Here is a 14,736-nt window from a genome sequence, read left to right as displayed (position 1 = left end):
ATATTACACCCTATTTGAAGTAATATACTAATATATATTCTGCAAAATAATCCTTGACTATACAACCTAAGCATATCCTTTAAAATTATCCTTGAGCACTAAATGATCAGTAGGCTCACCTAAACGAATCTAGGTCTAGATAAGCCCCTAAAATCAAAGGCCCAAGTCCATATGCTTAAACATGTGCTCTCTATCTTTTTGTCATTAGTGGTTGGGAAATGACCCAACCAAAAGAAGACCTAACCATCATTAGGATTCAAGTGTTAGTGCCTAACTATAACCTGTTGAACACACCCAAGTGTGCACTACCTAGCATCACCATGACATGAGAGATTGTCTTACTTTGATGACTTTAATTAGGCTAATTACCTCAAAGTTGACATTGTAGGAGAGCGTCAAGTTTTGTCTGGTTTAATTAGTAGGAGGCATTCTCGATTGTTCATTAGTCACATAACAAGTAGAAAACTAACCAACCAATGGTGACTAAAACACAATGACCTTAACATTAGAGTCAACTAGCCAATAACAACCAGGCTCTATTTTTGTAGGCCAACCAAACATTAATTAATTTGACCTCATTAGGTCAATGAAGGCTATCTATGGACGTTTGAGTCCTAAAAAATGCAAACTTGTTTGTATCCTTTGTTGTCATAACTCATCTCTAACATATAATGCCACACTTGTTGTTCAAGTTGAAACATCAACCTTAAGTCAATCGTTTCATGTAAACTTTATTGTGGAGCTTCATATTGATGTAATAGTCAAAAGAGAATAGTCGAGAACCTCCAAAATATTCTTGTTTGTAGTAGTTTGTTTCATTAAAGTACTTCAACTCGCTTAAGTAGTCACCAGGCAACAGAAAGCTTCTTGTTGGATTCACTTATTTATGCATTAGAATCTCATGTGTAGTCCCAAACCCTAGCTTACAATAAACGTTTAATAAAATTTTAATAATTAATATATTTACTTAGGCCTATAAAATATGAGACTTTGATGATTAAATGGGTATTCGGTAAAACTTAATACTTATTACTTAACGACTTAAGTTGATTTTAAGTTAAATTATTATTAAGTTATTAAAACTTATTATTTATTTTTTACTTCAAGTATTAAGGTTACTTGATAAAATTAACTTATTTTAAGTTATCAAATTGATATATTTATCCTCATTAGTTGTAATCAATATTATCATCATTAATTTCGATTAATATTTATTTTCAGTAATTTTAAGTAATAAATTTGTTTATTAAAGATCTATGTTTAAAATATTGTAAATATATAAGATAACCTTAAAATATATTTATTACTTTAATTCCAAGAAATTCAGGATGCAGGACATGATGAGCAACCACCCTATAATATTGACATTCATCTATGAAGCCCACAAATATTATATTCTTTTTCCATCTTTTCAAATTTACTGATCTTCTTTTTCTTCCTATATAGAAATGTAAAAAAATTCAAAATTCATGAGTTTTTAATTAATTTGTATTTAATTTTCATTCCTATATTCCCCAGTGACCTCTAAAATCTACAAAAGCTTCTTCCAAGTAAGGTGGTGTTTGTTTTTTTAGCTTTTTACTGAAAACCATTTAGTTTTAGAATTTAGGTTGTTTGTTTTTTTACTTTTTCATGACTTATTATAAACTTTTTACTAAATAGAAAAAGCCAAAATATGTGACTTTTTCTAAATAGAAAAAATAACACAATAGTTTTTTTTACTTTTTAATTCTTAATAGAAATAAAATACTACAAAAACAAACAACCTAATATTTAATACTATTAAGTATTAAGGTTCTATTTAGAATTAAGTAAAAAAACAAACACCACCTAAGTCTTTTGCCAATTGAATTGATATAGAAGGATTGTTTACACCTAAATTGATAAGGGTCTTCAAAACCTACCTTCAAATCTCTAGAAAAGCATAGCTGAAGGAGTTCAACTGTTCAAGTCCCGGAAACAAAGTTTATATTAAGGACTTTGGCACTTGGATTTCAGGGTGTGATGTAGGAATTACACAAACCATTTGTGAATGTACATCGAAATATTGCTTTGGGCATTAGTATTCAGAGCAAATTCATCAATATACATAGTAGTACAACATCTACTCCAAACTGTTTTTAAGTGAACTATCATGAGCTTACAATAGATTACATCCTCATTCTTTCTTCATGGAGGCTGCAGAGGGCCTCACAAAGAGAAGCTCATGGAAAGAGCGGTGCCCTTGTATGGTGGAGAAACATAGGCAGGTCCAAAGAAGCACTTGCAATGGACTTTTCTTCTTCAACCACTTCTAAATCCATTAATGTTTCCTGCACATACACAATATTTCAGTCTGGAAGGTTAATTATGTCTGGACATGCATGATGCAACCCGCATAGTCTCTAAGGGCAATAAGTTTTCTTCATCAACTTCTATAATTGGAATTCAGGAAACTGGATTTCTTCTATCAGTTTAATTTTCCATTTGATTGCCAAGAACATGTAGGAAAATGAATGAAAACTTAGAATTGTATGACAGGTCAGGTGGACACTTGATGCTGACTGTTCTAGGTTTCCAAGCATTCTTTTCTTTTCCTACACCTTCTCAGCAATTCTTTCCCCCACCCCCTTTTTAAAGCTTTGATATATGATATTCAGAGGCAATAGAAATAAGAAAATGCCCAGATATGCTGGTAGCCTGGTAGACAAGATTTCTATAAACTCCCAACTTGTTCATAATGTAAGTGTTTTGAAATTTGTAACCTAGGGCGTTTTTCCTCGAAAGTTTGATTACATTGTTATTCAATCCTCGGATGAAGCCAACCAGTGATAGATGCATGTGCTGGTCAGCTATATGGTCTTTCCCATCATCAATGATCCATGGTTTCTGCAAAAGAGCAAAAAAAATTTCTATTAATAACTTTGAATTGATTACCTAGAGGCAAAGCTAAGAAAAGAGGCTATTCATGGTTAATGGCACAAGAGCTATTAAATACATGTGGGTGGATTTGCTCCTTTAAAGGATAGGTCAGAAGTAAAATTAAACAGTTTGTGGATTAAATACTCACAATTTTTCTCTTGGCAGTGCAGGTACAATGACCTCTTCCAACACCGACCAAAACCTTGAAGACCTCATGCGTGTTGAGTTTGGCCCAACCAAAATAAAGTCCCCAAACTTGATCTGGGAAACCAGATGGTTCATCATCTGGTTTTATTTTATTTTATTTTTCATTGAAACAGAACACAACAAATCAGAATCGAATACCAAATTTGCACATGGAAATAGTAAGCCCCTGTATCAAATATCCAAATTGGCATAAAGTGCATATTACACCCTATTCACAAGTATCAGATTCTTCAGGTTTCCAATCACAGAGCAGAGCATAACACTAAGGAGTGGCAGTTCTGGAATTCAGTTAAAAGATGGTGATTTGTGGTTTAAATATCAGAACTGCATCACTGTGGTTTGATGTGGTGATCTATGATGTGAACCTCTGAACAACTGGCTTAATGTGTTCAATAATATTCTTAACGTAATTGCTAAAACAAATAACACAGAAGAAAATAAATAATATATAGACCTTCAGCTTCACAGAAAAACCCATTGCTAAATAGACCGCTTGCATAAATGGGTTCAATTGGCAATGTGCTACCTACCCCTGTGAAAATTAAATTAAACTCAATCATCTAATCGGGGGAAGCAAAGCTTATACCTACAAAAGTAAATTATGTTTGCAGAGATATTTACAGTCTTCAAATGGTGGAAGATCCCAAAGCTCAGGCTGAAATTCTAGAAGTGAATGAAGCACAGAATCAGCAAAGGAAGCATAATCAGCTTCACTATGTGGAGGAACGGCCACCACCTTCATTCCAGCAGCATTTGCTGCTCTGACACCAACCCTGTCCAAATACATGCCGAAGACAAATTAGAACAGACATATATCAATTTCTAACATTCTGTTTTGATAACATCCCAAAACCATTAAATACTGAATTGATTTCAGATCAGTGATCCATGTGTGCGGAAAAAAACATCGTTTAATAATCAATTACTCTGTAATTCTAGTGTCAATATTCTTAAATTCATCTTGTTAAAAGTAAAGAATTGTTAAATTTGAATATAAATTTCTATCAGTAGGGAAAGACATACTAGTTGGTGGGTTCACAAGTGCATGGGTAGAGTCTGGGCCTTTATACTCGAGTTGAGGCATCACTCATAATGTCCTACCATTTTTGGGTGCATCTACAACCATACTCTAATAAAATCATCTGTCTATATGAGAAGAAAAATTAAACAGTCCAAAGCATGCTGAAATTAATGGTTGAAAAAGTCTCAAAAAAACTGTGAAGAACCGTCAGGAAGAATTCTACTCAACATCATAAGCTATTTTCCTTCAACATGCGTCTACACAAAATTAAGAAAAATTGACATTGCAACTTGAGTGACCATCTTTAGCTACTGATACAGTATACCACCCAAACAGATCTCTAAACCAAAATATGTCATCCAACTCAAGCAACCAGGGTCTACAGCTATGATTAGTCAGTTTATCATTATTATCTAATTCCAGAACTAAATTCCTAGCAGTGTCCAGAGGTCTTTGCCGGGTGTCATATGATCAACCCAGTTCTAGTGTTTGCTAATTACTTAAGTTTCATGCATAGTGGAAAGGAAAATGGTCCAAAGATTCTAGAGGAGTTTGCTAGCATACCATGATTTGTGATTCCCTCAAACAGTCTCTTTCATCTTCCAATCACTCTATTATTTAAAAATAGTGACCAAGGCAATATCTACTATGTCATAGATAAAGAACCTACAGGCAGAGTTGAGAACTGAAAAAAAAAAAAAACAAAAAAGTTGCAGCAATTCATAAACACTTACAAGGAGTCTTCTATCACTAGGCAATGAGCTGCATCTACAACCATCCTCTTTGCAGCTTCCAGGAATCTGATTCCAATTAAGACTTCATAAGTCAGATAAAGAAAAAGGATAAGACTAAAATTTTTTTTTTTTTTGATAAGTTAAAAGGATAAGACTAAAATTATTAACTCAAAGGTACGTTGTCTAACAATCGATCCCTTCCAAATGCAATTTGGACAGCATTAGTAGTAAGTCCTTTTTGATCTCATTGCAACTAGAATTAGTGTAATTGTTGCACATAGACGAGTATTTGTGGGATTTTATGAAAATATGTTTCGGTTTTTTATTATCATTTATGGCTCCCTACTATAAAATAGATAATGGGTCTTGAAAATTTACAAATCTGGAGACGGTTTCCCTGATTTAACCTGGTCACTTCCTAGAATTACTGAAAACTGTTCCTTCCAACCTAAACAAATAAAACAAGCAAACTTAGATGAAGAAATAAGAGAAGAGTGGATAACAACAGTCTAGTTAAGGAAAACCAAATTAAAACACAGGTCAATTTTACTTTATGAAAAAAAAGATTCCCAATCAATACAATACCCATAATCGATGTATCGGATTAATTAGCTATCTCTTTAAGATATCATGATGAATATAAATGTTTCAATAAAGAGACAGAAATTCAAGAAAGGCCAAAAAGAAACCTTCATGGTAAGAGATTTTTCCCTCTACACCTGCTGTCTTGGAGTTCGAAGCAAGAGCAAAGCGCACTCCATGCTTATGGAGATGTGAAATGAGGCGATTAGCACCAGGAAGTGGCTTGGCTTTTGGCCACCTAATAGAAGAGTGATAGAGTTAGAAAAACATTTACAAAACCCAAGAGAGGATTTTTCTTATTGAGATTATTTTTCCTACCTTTCCCATTACACTCTCCCTATTTTACATAAGGCTCCTCGAAAAAGGATGTTATCCAAACGCATTTCAAGTAATTGGAGTAAAACCCAACCTGTTGCCCCTTTGGCTTTTCCGGCGATAGGAACTTAGTTAAGTAATTGGTGTTCTGTCAGACCATAATGAAAACGCAACTTTTGTTTTTCTTCTAAACTAATACGATATTGAGATCTTTTCTTGGAACGTGATTGGTTTCTAAGATCACTTCCTGCTCTAGGCCTTTTACTAGTTAGTCCCGGTAAAGCCCCCAAACGGCGGTTTTTTTTTTGAAACGAGGCCCTCAATGAAATTACAGAGGGTAACTTACAGAGGATTAACGAGACAAGGGAACTAAATTAAAATAAGGAACTCAATGAAATTAAATTAAAGAAAGCAATGATACTAAAGGATCCTAGGACCCTTTATTCCGGCAGATTGCATACTCAAAGCATAGAGCATTGACATTTTCAGACAGTATTCAATTATTAAAAGTGTTTCATACTTTAAAACATGAAAAACCACATCTTGATCTGACCCACAATTTTCTTTCCTGATCTCCATATGTTACCAAACAGACCCACGAATTACTTACTTCTCCTTATAAATAGGAATGATTTCATCGAAAAATTGTTGGGGTGTCAATGGAAGGTCATATTCCTTAATGACATCAATTGCAGACTCTTGTGGGCCCATCCCCAACCTCTTATCTTCATTTTCACTGTCTAAAACCTTCCCATGATTCTCCAAAAATTCCTTCAAAGTGCTCTTGGTAAATTTCTCTACACATAAATCACCACAGATAACTCACGAGAACGATAAAACAATAAACCCTCCACAAAAGGTAGGGAAACAAAACAAAATCTTAGTTTTATTTTATCAGGTCCCCAGGCCCAAACAAGGAAAAACAATACAATATTCACAGCTTGATACACCATTATCTGTTGTTTTGCTTCACGTTCTAAGGAACCAAACAAAGCCCAGCAAAGCAAAATACCTGTATCCAAAAGGGTACCATCCAAATCAAAGATGACAGCTTGAATACGAGAAGCAACAGCACACCGAGGCTCACAGCAGCCGTTCATGGCAGAAAGGGAGGAACAGATGAAAAACAAAGAGGGAATTTCACAAGGAACAATTCCAAATGGATGGAAGTTGAACTGGCGTCAACGGCCTTGTAGATGAAGCTTCAGGACACCCTTCATGTTCTTGGAGAAGAATAAGTAATTTGTTTTTAATGAAATTTTAATTTCAATGGTCTTACCAATTAAAATACAACTCCAGAGAACTAAATAAAAAAGATGAAATTTGAAAAAAAAAAAAAATCAACTTGGATATTCAATTTTAATTCCATATGAACTCATCTTCTTTCATGGATTCATCCGTTCACATAACAAACTAGAATTTGAGTGTATTGTTCTATGAGATGTTTTAGAAACTTAATATGACTTATTTAATTTTTTTTCTTTATTTTTTGTCTAAGAATATTTTTTTACTAATTTTTAAATTTATTTTGAATTTTATAACAAGTTTTTTAAAAATTATTAGTGATTTTTAAATAATTGAAATTATCAAGATTTGCATCAGAAACTTTTTTTTTTTTTTTTTTTTTACTATTGTTAAAATAATTTTTACAAAAAAAAAAAAAAAAAAAGTATCTTTATTGTTTTCGATTGCATGTTTTTATTTGAAGCCTTGTAATCTTATTTTTTATTTTAAAAACAAAAAAATTATAATTATTTTTAAAAACTATTTAAAATTTTTTAGATATAAAAAATTTTAAACTTTACCTAGTTGCATGACAAAAAAATAATAGAGTATGCATGAAATTTAAATAAAATTAGGAATGATCAATTTAAATTTACCAGTAAAGTTAAATACAATTCTACTTTAATTAAGTGTGTTACATATATATATATATATATATATATATATATATATATATATATATATTAAGTTCTCATGATTTTATTCTCATGTTTATATCTTTGCACCTCGGTCTCATTTAATTATATTTTTATCTAATAGTTTAAATTTTACCACACACGTTCAATGATTAAGATGAGAAGTTCAATAGATGTTGATTCGGTACTTTAATTTTTTTATATTTAAATAGTCATTATAAAAAACAATTAATACTTTTTGCATATAATTAATTTTTATATTAAGAAATTCACCCAAGCTTCAATCATTTAGGTTTGTGGTGGCAAGTTTTTATCTTATTCTTTCTTAACATTCATATAAAAAAAATAAAACCAATTGGAACACTTGTACTATAAACTTAAGAGGCTACATATCTTGATAATTTTAATCGTTAAATATTTTAAAATCTTAATCATTAAGTACTAGTTTTTTTTTTCATAATCAAGGAGTCTTTTATGATCAAACCCTTAGGACTCTCAATGGAGAGTTAAATCTCGAGGTGTTAACAACACTTGATAAATTCAAGGTATCATTAGTAATAAAATTCAAACATAGAATCATATGTTACTTACTGTAACTACACTTCTTAATGTTCGTCTTAACAATGCTTGTATTGCTACTACAACCCTGTTTTCACGGTTTAGGCTACTCCCATTTCACTCGCTACTACTATAAGAATCATTTTTGCTTTCTTTTCCTCTAGCTACTAAGATATTTTAATTCACCAAGTTCTCGTATCTTGTTCGTGAGATTGAGAAAAATAAATATCTTTATAGGTTCTTCTAATTCCTATGTATATTAAACTAATATTGTATCATATATTTTCTTACATTATACTTTACTCTTTCATCATATTTTATTGTCGGCTTTGTTATATTTCCTTTTCCTATAGATGAATCTAAAAGTCCAAGAGTATATCTTTTCACAGGATTACCCTAATAGGTCATTAGGTGCTAGTTTTAAAGTGATTCTAGTAATTATTTTATTAACATCATTTCTATTAGAAACGATTTCATTACATAATATTTGGATATAGATAAAAAATACTTCTATAATGTTTTTGGGTGTTAAAAAAATATAATTTTTTTGAAAAAACATCTATTTAGTATTAGTATAAGAACTTCCAAATAAAATCTTTTGCTAATTGAATTGATATAGAAGAATTGTTTACACCTTCAACATCATTATTCAAAAACAATTAAGCGATATTTAGTTCCCGAAAAATACCAAGGAAAAAAAAAAAACTAAGAAAAATGAGTTTCTCATGTTTGATTCCAATATGAAAAATAGGAAAGAAAATTAAATATAATTAAAATTAGATAGAAATTTAAACATTTTAAAATTATTTAATCTTTACATAAAAGAAGAAAAATAAGTGAAATGAATTTGAAATAAAATATAAAATGATTTATTGATTTTAAATTTATTTTTTTATTTTCCTTTACATTTTCTTTTCTTCTACTTTTCCTCTTTATTTTTTTTTCCTTCACATTTTCTCTCATATTTTTCGGGAACCAAACATAGCCTTAGTAAAAACTCGTGAGCATGGTCAATTGATAAGGATCTTCAAAACCTACCTCCAAATAGTTATAAAATAAAATTCTTTACCAATAAAATTGACTACAAGGACATAGCTGAAGGAGTTTTAAGCCCTGGAAACAAACTTTATATGAAGGGATATAGGACTTGGATTTCATGGTAGCCCCATGCAGTAAAGCCAGGGTAGTGATGTAGGCATTACACAAAGAGTTGATGAATAAAAACCCGAGGAATCTACAACAGTTCCCAACACCCTGCAAACCATTTGCGAATGTACATCGAAATATTGCTTTGGGCATTAGCATTTAGTGCAAATTCATCAATATCTATAGTAGTACAACATCAACTCCAAACTGTTTTAAGTGAAGTATTATAAGCTAAGAATAGATTGCATCCTTATTCTTTCTTCATTGGAGGCTGCAGAGGGCCTGACAAAGACAAGCTCATGGAAAGAGTGGTGCCCTTGTATGGTGGAGAAACATAGGCAGGTCCAAAGAAGCACTTGCAATGGACTTTTCTTCTTCAACCTCTTCTAAATCCATTAATGTTTCCTGCACACACACAATGTTTCAGTTTGGAAGGTTAAGTATGTCTCGATATGTATGATACAACCAACATAGTCTCTAATGGCAATAAGTTTCTTCAACATTAACTTTTATATTTGGAATTCAGAAAACCAGCCAGATTCCTTCTATCAGTTTTATCATCCATTTGATCGCCAAGAACATATAGGAATATGAATGAAAATTTAGAATTGTATGACAGGTAGGGTGGAGACTTGGAGGCAATGCAAATAAGAAAATGCCGGTGGATAATATTTCTATAAACTCCCAACTTGTTCGTTATGCTATGTTTTGAAATTTGTTACTTAACGCCTTTCTTCCTCAAAAGTTTGATTACCTTGTTCAATCCTCGGATGAAGCCAACCAGTGAGAGTTGCATGTGCTGGTCAGCTATATGGCCATCACTGTCATCAATGATCCATAGTTTCTGCAAAAGAGCACCAAAAATTTCTATTAATAAATTTGAATTAATTAACTAGAGGCTAAGAAAAGAGGTCATTCATTGTTAATAGCCCAAAAGCAGTAGGAGTAGTAGAATGAAAAGAAAAAAAGACGAAAAAAACAGACAAAGAAAGAGACAAACAAAATTAAATACATTCATCTCAAATGCTGTGACAGATAAAATAGGATTCATGTGGTTGCTATTTGCTTCTTTAAAGAATTAAAAACTTGGGCAGTTGAATTAAACAGTTCAAGGATGAATTACTCACAATTTTTCTCTTGGCAGTGCAGGTACAATGACCTCTTCCAACACCGACCAAAACCTTGAAGATCCCATCCATGTTGAGTTTGGCCCAACCAAAATAAAGTCCCCTAACTTGACTGGGAAAAGTACATGATTCATCATCTGGTTTTATTTTATTTTATTTTTCATTGAAACAGAACACAACAAATCAGAACCGAATACCAAATTCACACATGGAAACAGTAAGCCCCTATATCAAATTGCCAAATTGGCATAATATTACATCCTATTGACAAGCATCGGATTCTTCAGGTTTCCAAACACAGAGCAGCACAACACTAAGGAGTGGCAGTTCTGGAATGCAGTTAAAAGATGGTGATTTTGTCATTCAAAGATCAGAACTGCATCACTGTGCTTTGATGTGGTGATCTATGATGTGCTTATAAACATGTTTAATAAAATTCTTAATGTAATCTCCAAAACAAATAACACAGAAGAAGATAAAGAATATACCGACCTTCAGCTTCACACAAAAACCCATTGCTAAATAGACCGCTTGCATAAATGGGTTCAATTGGCAATGCACTATCTACCCCTGTGAAGATTAAATTAAACTCAACCATCTAATCGGGGGAAGCAAATCTTATGCCTACAAAAGTAAGTTAGGTTTGCAGAGATACTTACAGTCTTCAAATGGTGGAAGATCCCAAAGCTCAGGCTGAAATTCGAGAAGTGAATGAAGCACAGAATCAGCAATGGAAGCATAATCAGCTTTGCTTTGTGAAGGAACGGCTGCCACCTTCATTCCAGCAGCATTTGCTGCTCTAACACCAACCCTGTCCAAATACATGCCCAAGACAAATTAGAATGGACATATATCAATTTCTAAAGTTCTGTTTTGATAACATCCCGAAACCATTAAATACTGAGAACTGATTTCAGGTCAGTGATCCATGTGTGTGGAAAAATACATCAGTTAACATTCAATTACGCTGTAATTCTAGTGTTAATATTCTTAAATTCATCTTGTTAACATTAAAGCACTATTAAATTTGAAGATTATTCTTCAATAATGACAAACATATTTATAAGAAATTGTCTTCGAACTTCACATTTCAAGTTCAGCTCAAACAATCACTTGTGTAAAAGGCTAATAGAAGGTCATATGGATACAATATAAATTTCTATCAGTAGGGAAAGACATACTAGTTGGTGGGTTCACCAGGAAATGGGTGGAGTGTGAGCCTTTAATGTCAAGTTGATGTATCACTCATAAGTCATAATGTCCTACCATTTTTGGGTGCATCTACAACCAAATTCTGATAAAATCATCTGTCTATATAAGAGAAAAAATCAAACAACAAAGCATGCTGAAATTTATAGTTTAAAAAATCACAAAAAAGCTATAAAGAACCATCAGGAAGCATTCTACTCAGCAACATATGCTATTTTCCTTCAATATGCTTCTACACAAAATTAAGAAAAATTGACATTGCAACTTGAGAGACCATCTTTAGCTACTGATGCAGTACACAGTACTCCACCCAAACAGATCTCTAAACCAAAATCTGTCATCCAACTCAAACAACCAGGGTCTACAGCTATGATTAGTCAGTTTAGGCGTTATTATCTAATTCCAGAACTAAATCCCCGGCAGTGTCTAGAGGTCTTTACCGAGTGTCATATGATCAACCCCAGTTACAGAGTGTTTGCTAATTACTTGTGTTTCATGCATACTGGATGGGAAAATGGTCTTAAGACTCGAAAAGTTTGCTAGCATCCCATGATTTGTGATTCCCTCAGACATTCTCCATCTTCCAATCACTCTATTATTTCAAAATAGTGACCAAGGCAATATCTACCAAGTCATAGAGAAACCTAAAGGCAGCGTTGAGAAGTAGAAAAAGGTTGCAGCTACTCATAAACACTTACAAGGAGTCTTCTATCACTAGGCAGTGAGCTGCATCTACACCCATCCTCTTTGCAGCTTCCAGGAATCTGATTCCAATTAAAACTTCATGAGTCAGATAAAGAAAAAGGATAAGATTCAAATTATCAGTTCAAAGTTAAGCCCTCTAAAAGTTGATCTGCTCCAAGTGCATTTTGGATAGCATTTGTAATAAGACCATTTTGATCTCATTGCAACTAGAACTAGTGTTATTCTTGCACATAGATGAATATTTTTAGGATTTTATGAAAACATGTTTTGGTCATTTACGGTGATGGCTCCATACCATAAAATCGGTAATGGGCCTTGAAAACTTACAAATCTGGAGACGGTTTCCCTGATTTAACCTGGTCACTTCCTAGAACTGCTACAAAGTTTTCCTTCCAACCTAAACAAATAACACAAGCAAAATTAAACTAAGAAATAAGGGAAATATGGACAACAACAGATGATCTAAGGAAAACCAAATTAGAACGCGGGTCAATTTGTACCTTTTAACAAAATAACTCCATGAAATATTTTTTCCCAATTAATAGTTTAATACAATACCAATAATCAATGTATCAGAATAATGGGCTATCTCTTCAAACTATCATGATGAATATAAATGATTCAATAAAAAGACAAAATCAAGAAAACCGAAAATGCAACCTTGATGGTAAGAGATTTTTGCATCCACATTTTCCTTCTTGGAGTTTGAAGCAAGAGCAAATGGCACTCCATGCTTTTGGAGATGTTTCATGAGGCGATTAACACCAGGAAGTGGTTTGGCTGTCGGCCACCTAACGGAACAGTACTAGAGTTAGAAAAACTTTCACAGACTCTGCAGATTGCATACTCAAAGCATATAGCATTGGCATATTCAGAGAGTATTCAATTCTTAAAGTGTTTCCATATTTCGAAACATGAAAAATCATATCTTGCTCTTCTCTAAAAGTACCCTCAATTTTCTTTCATCTTCTGCATATGTTATCAAGCAGACCCACAAATTACTTACCTCTCCTTATAAATAGGACTGATTTCATCAATAAATTGTTGGGGTGTCAATGGAAGGTCATATTCCTTGATGACAGCAATTGCAGCCTCTAGCTGGGATATCCCCAACCTCGTATCTTCCTGTTCCCTGTCTATAACCTTCCCATATTTCTCCAAAAATTCCTTTAAAACGTTCTTCGTAACTTTCTCTGCACATTAATCACAATAGAGAACTCATAAGAAAGATAAGCCAGTAAATCCTCCATAAAAACAAAACAATGATTTCGAATCTCATTCTTATTTTATCAGGTCCCAAACAAGGAAAAACAACACAACATTGACAGCATTGATACAACATTATCTTTCGTTTTGCTTCACATTCTGAGGAACCAAACAAAGCCCAGAAAATCAAAATACCTGTATCCAAAAGGGTACCGTCCAAATCAAAGATAACAGCTTGAATATGAGCAGCTCCATCACACTGAGGCCCACAGCAGCCGTTCATGGCAGAGAGGGAGGAAGAGGGAGATATGGGTTTAAGAGGAATTGAATTCAAGAAGGAACAAGGAGGCAAAGGCATTATTTATAAAAAAAACAAAGAGGGAATTTCACAAGGAACAGAACAATTCCAGATGGTTGGAAATAGAACAGACGTCAATGGCTTTGTGTTGTTTTTAATTTTGATAAATAATCAGAATGACAAGATTTGAGGAATAAGAAATAAGAAAAATTCTCAGGGCTCCTTAAGAATTTGTTTTTTGATGAAATTTTAATTACAATAGACTTTCCAATTAAAATAAAAACTCTAGAGAACTAAATAAATAAATAAAATTTGAAATTTGAAAAAAAAATATGACTTCTAATTCATTAAAAATAAAAAAAATCAATTCAGAAACCCAATTCGATTCTTTTTTTGACATCATAAGTTCAATAAAGAAAGCAAAATGGGGATCTATTGGTAGACTGTATGTGTATAACATTCTAAATGGGACAATATAAAAAAATTTAAATAAATAAAATGTATTATCATTGGGTTAATTATAAGTAGTAATATTATTCTGAAAATTAGAAGTACTAATAGAGAAAAGCAAAAGCAGCAGTATAGTCTAAATTAGAGCCAATGAATTTGGTCACGTGACAGGGAGAATACAAAGAGCCGCCTATTTGAAGGAAACTGCTTTTGGCATCCCCGCCGGCCGCGGCTCAACATGTGCATGTCACGCTATTAAAATACCTTCTATATTAATTTATTTAAACATTATTTTATATATATATATATAAATATATATATATATATATATATATATATATATATATATATATATATA

General features: G+C 32.6%; 2 protein-coding genes across 4 annotated transcripts; both read right to left on the bottom strand.

Annotated features, from left to right (window-relative positions):
• Positions 1 to 2,033: 2,033 nt before the first annotated feature.
• LOC100259105 (bifunctional riboflavin kinase/FMN phosphatase) lies at positions 2,034 to 7,095 on the bottom strand. 3 transcript variants are annotated; one of them, XM_019223239.2, is made up of 10 exons: positions 6,773 to 7,095; positions 6,371 to 6,557; positions 5,553 to 5,683; positions 5,242 to 5,311; positions 4,864 to 4,929; positions 3,730 to 3,881; positions 3,563 to 3,640; positions 3,050 to 3,186; positions 2,776 to 2,868; positions 2,034 to 2,312 (listed from the first exon to the last, which is right to left on the bottom strand). In XM_019223239.2, exons 1-10 carry the CDS (start codon positions 6,858 to 6,860, stop codon positions 2,205 to 2,207), a joined length of 1,110 nt encoding a protein of 369 aa, XP_019078784.1. In that variant the 5' UTR covers positions 6,861 to 7,095; the 3' UTR covers positions 2,034 to 2,204. The 3 variants fall into 3 exon arrangements, with proteins under 3 accessions (XP_019078784.1, XP_059597225.1, XP_019078785.1); XM_059741242.1 differs by having other exon boundaries at positions 2,745 to 2,868; positions 6,773 to 7,060; XM_019223240.2 differs by lacking the exons at positions 5,242 to 5,311; positions 5,553 to 5,683 and having other exon boundaries at positions 6,773 to 7,051.
• A 2,294-nt stretch (positions 7,096 to 9,389) lies between these two features.
• LOC100253969 (bifunctional riboflavin kinase/FMN phosphatase) lies at positions 9,390 to 14,185 on the bottom strand. The gene is made up of 10 exons (XM_010658732.3): positions 13,826 to 14,185; positions 13,431 to 13,617; positions 13,085 to 13,215; positions 12,752 to 12,821; positions 12,418 to 12,483; positions 11,170 to 11,321; positions 11,003 to 11,080; positions 10,511 to 10,647; positions 10,138 to 10,227; positions 9,390 to 9,788 (listed from the first exon to the last, which is right to left on the bottom strand). The coding sequence occupies exons 1-10, from the start codon at positions 13,986 to 13,988 to the stop codon at positions 9,681 to 9,683; spliced, it is 1,182 nt and encodes a 393-aa protein (XP_010657034.1). The 5' UTR covers positions 13,989 to 14,185; the 3' UTR covers positions 9,390 to 9,680.
• Positions 14,186 to 14,736: the final 551 nt, after the last annotated feature.

This window comes from Vitis vinifera, chromosome 12 (genome assembly GCF_030704535.1).
Source record: "Vitis vinifera cultivar Pinot Noir 40024 chromosome 12, ASM3070453v1".
NCBI classification, from domain to species: Eukaryota; Viridiplantae; Streptophyta; class Magnoliopsida; order Vitales; family Vitaceae; genus Vitis; species Vitis vinifera.
Note: the sequence above shows the minus strand (reverse complement) of the source record. Positions and strands in the feature narration are given on the sequence as shown.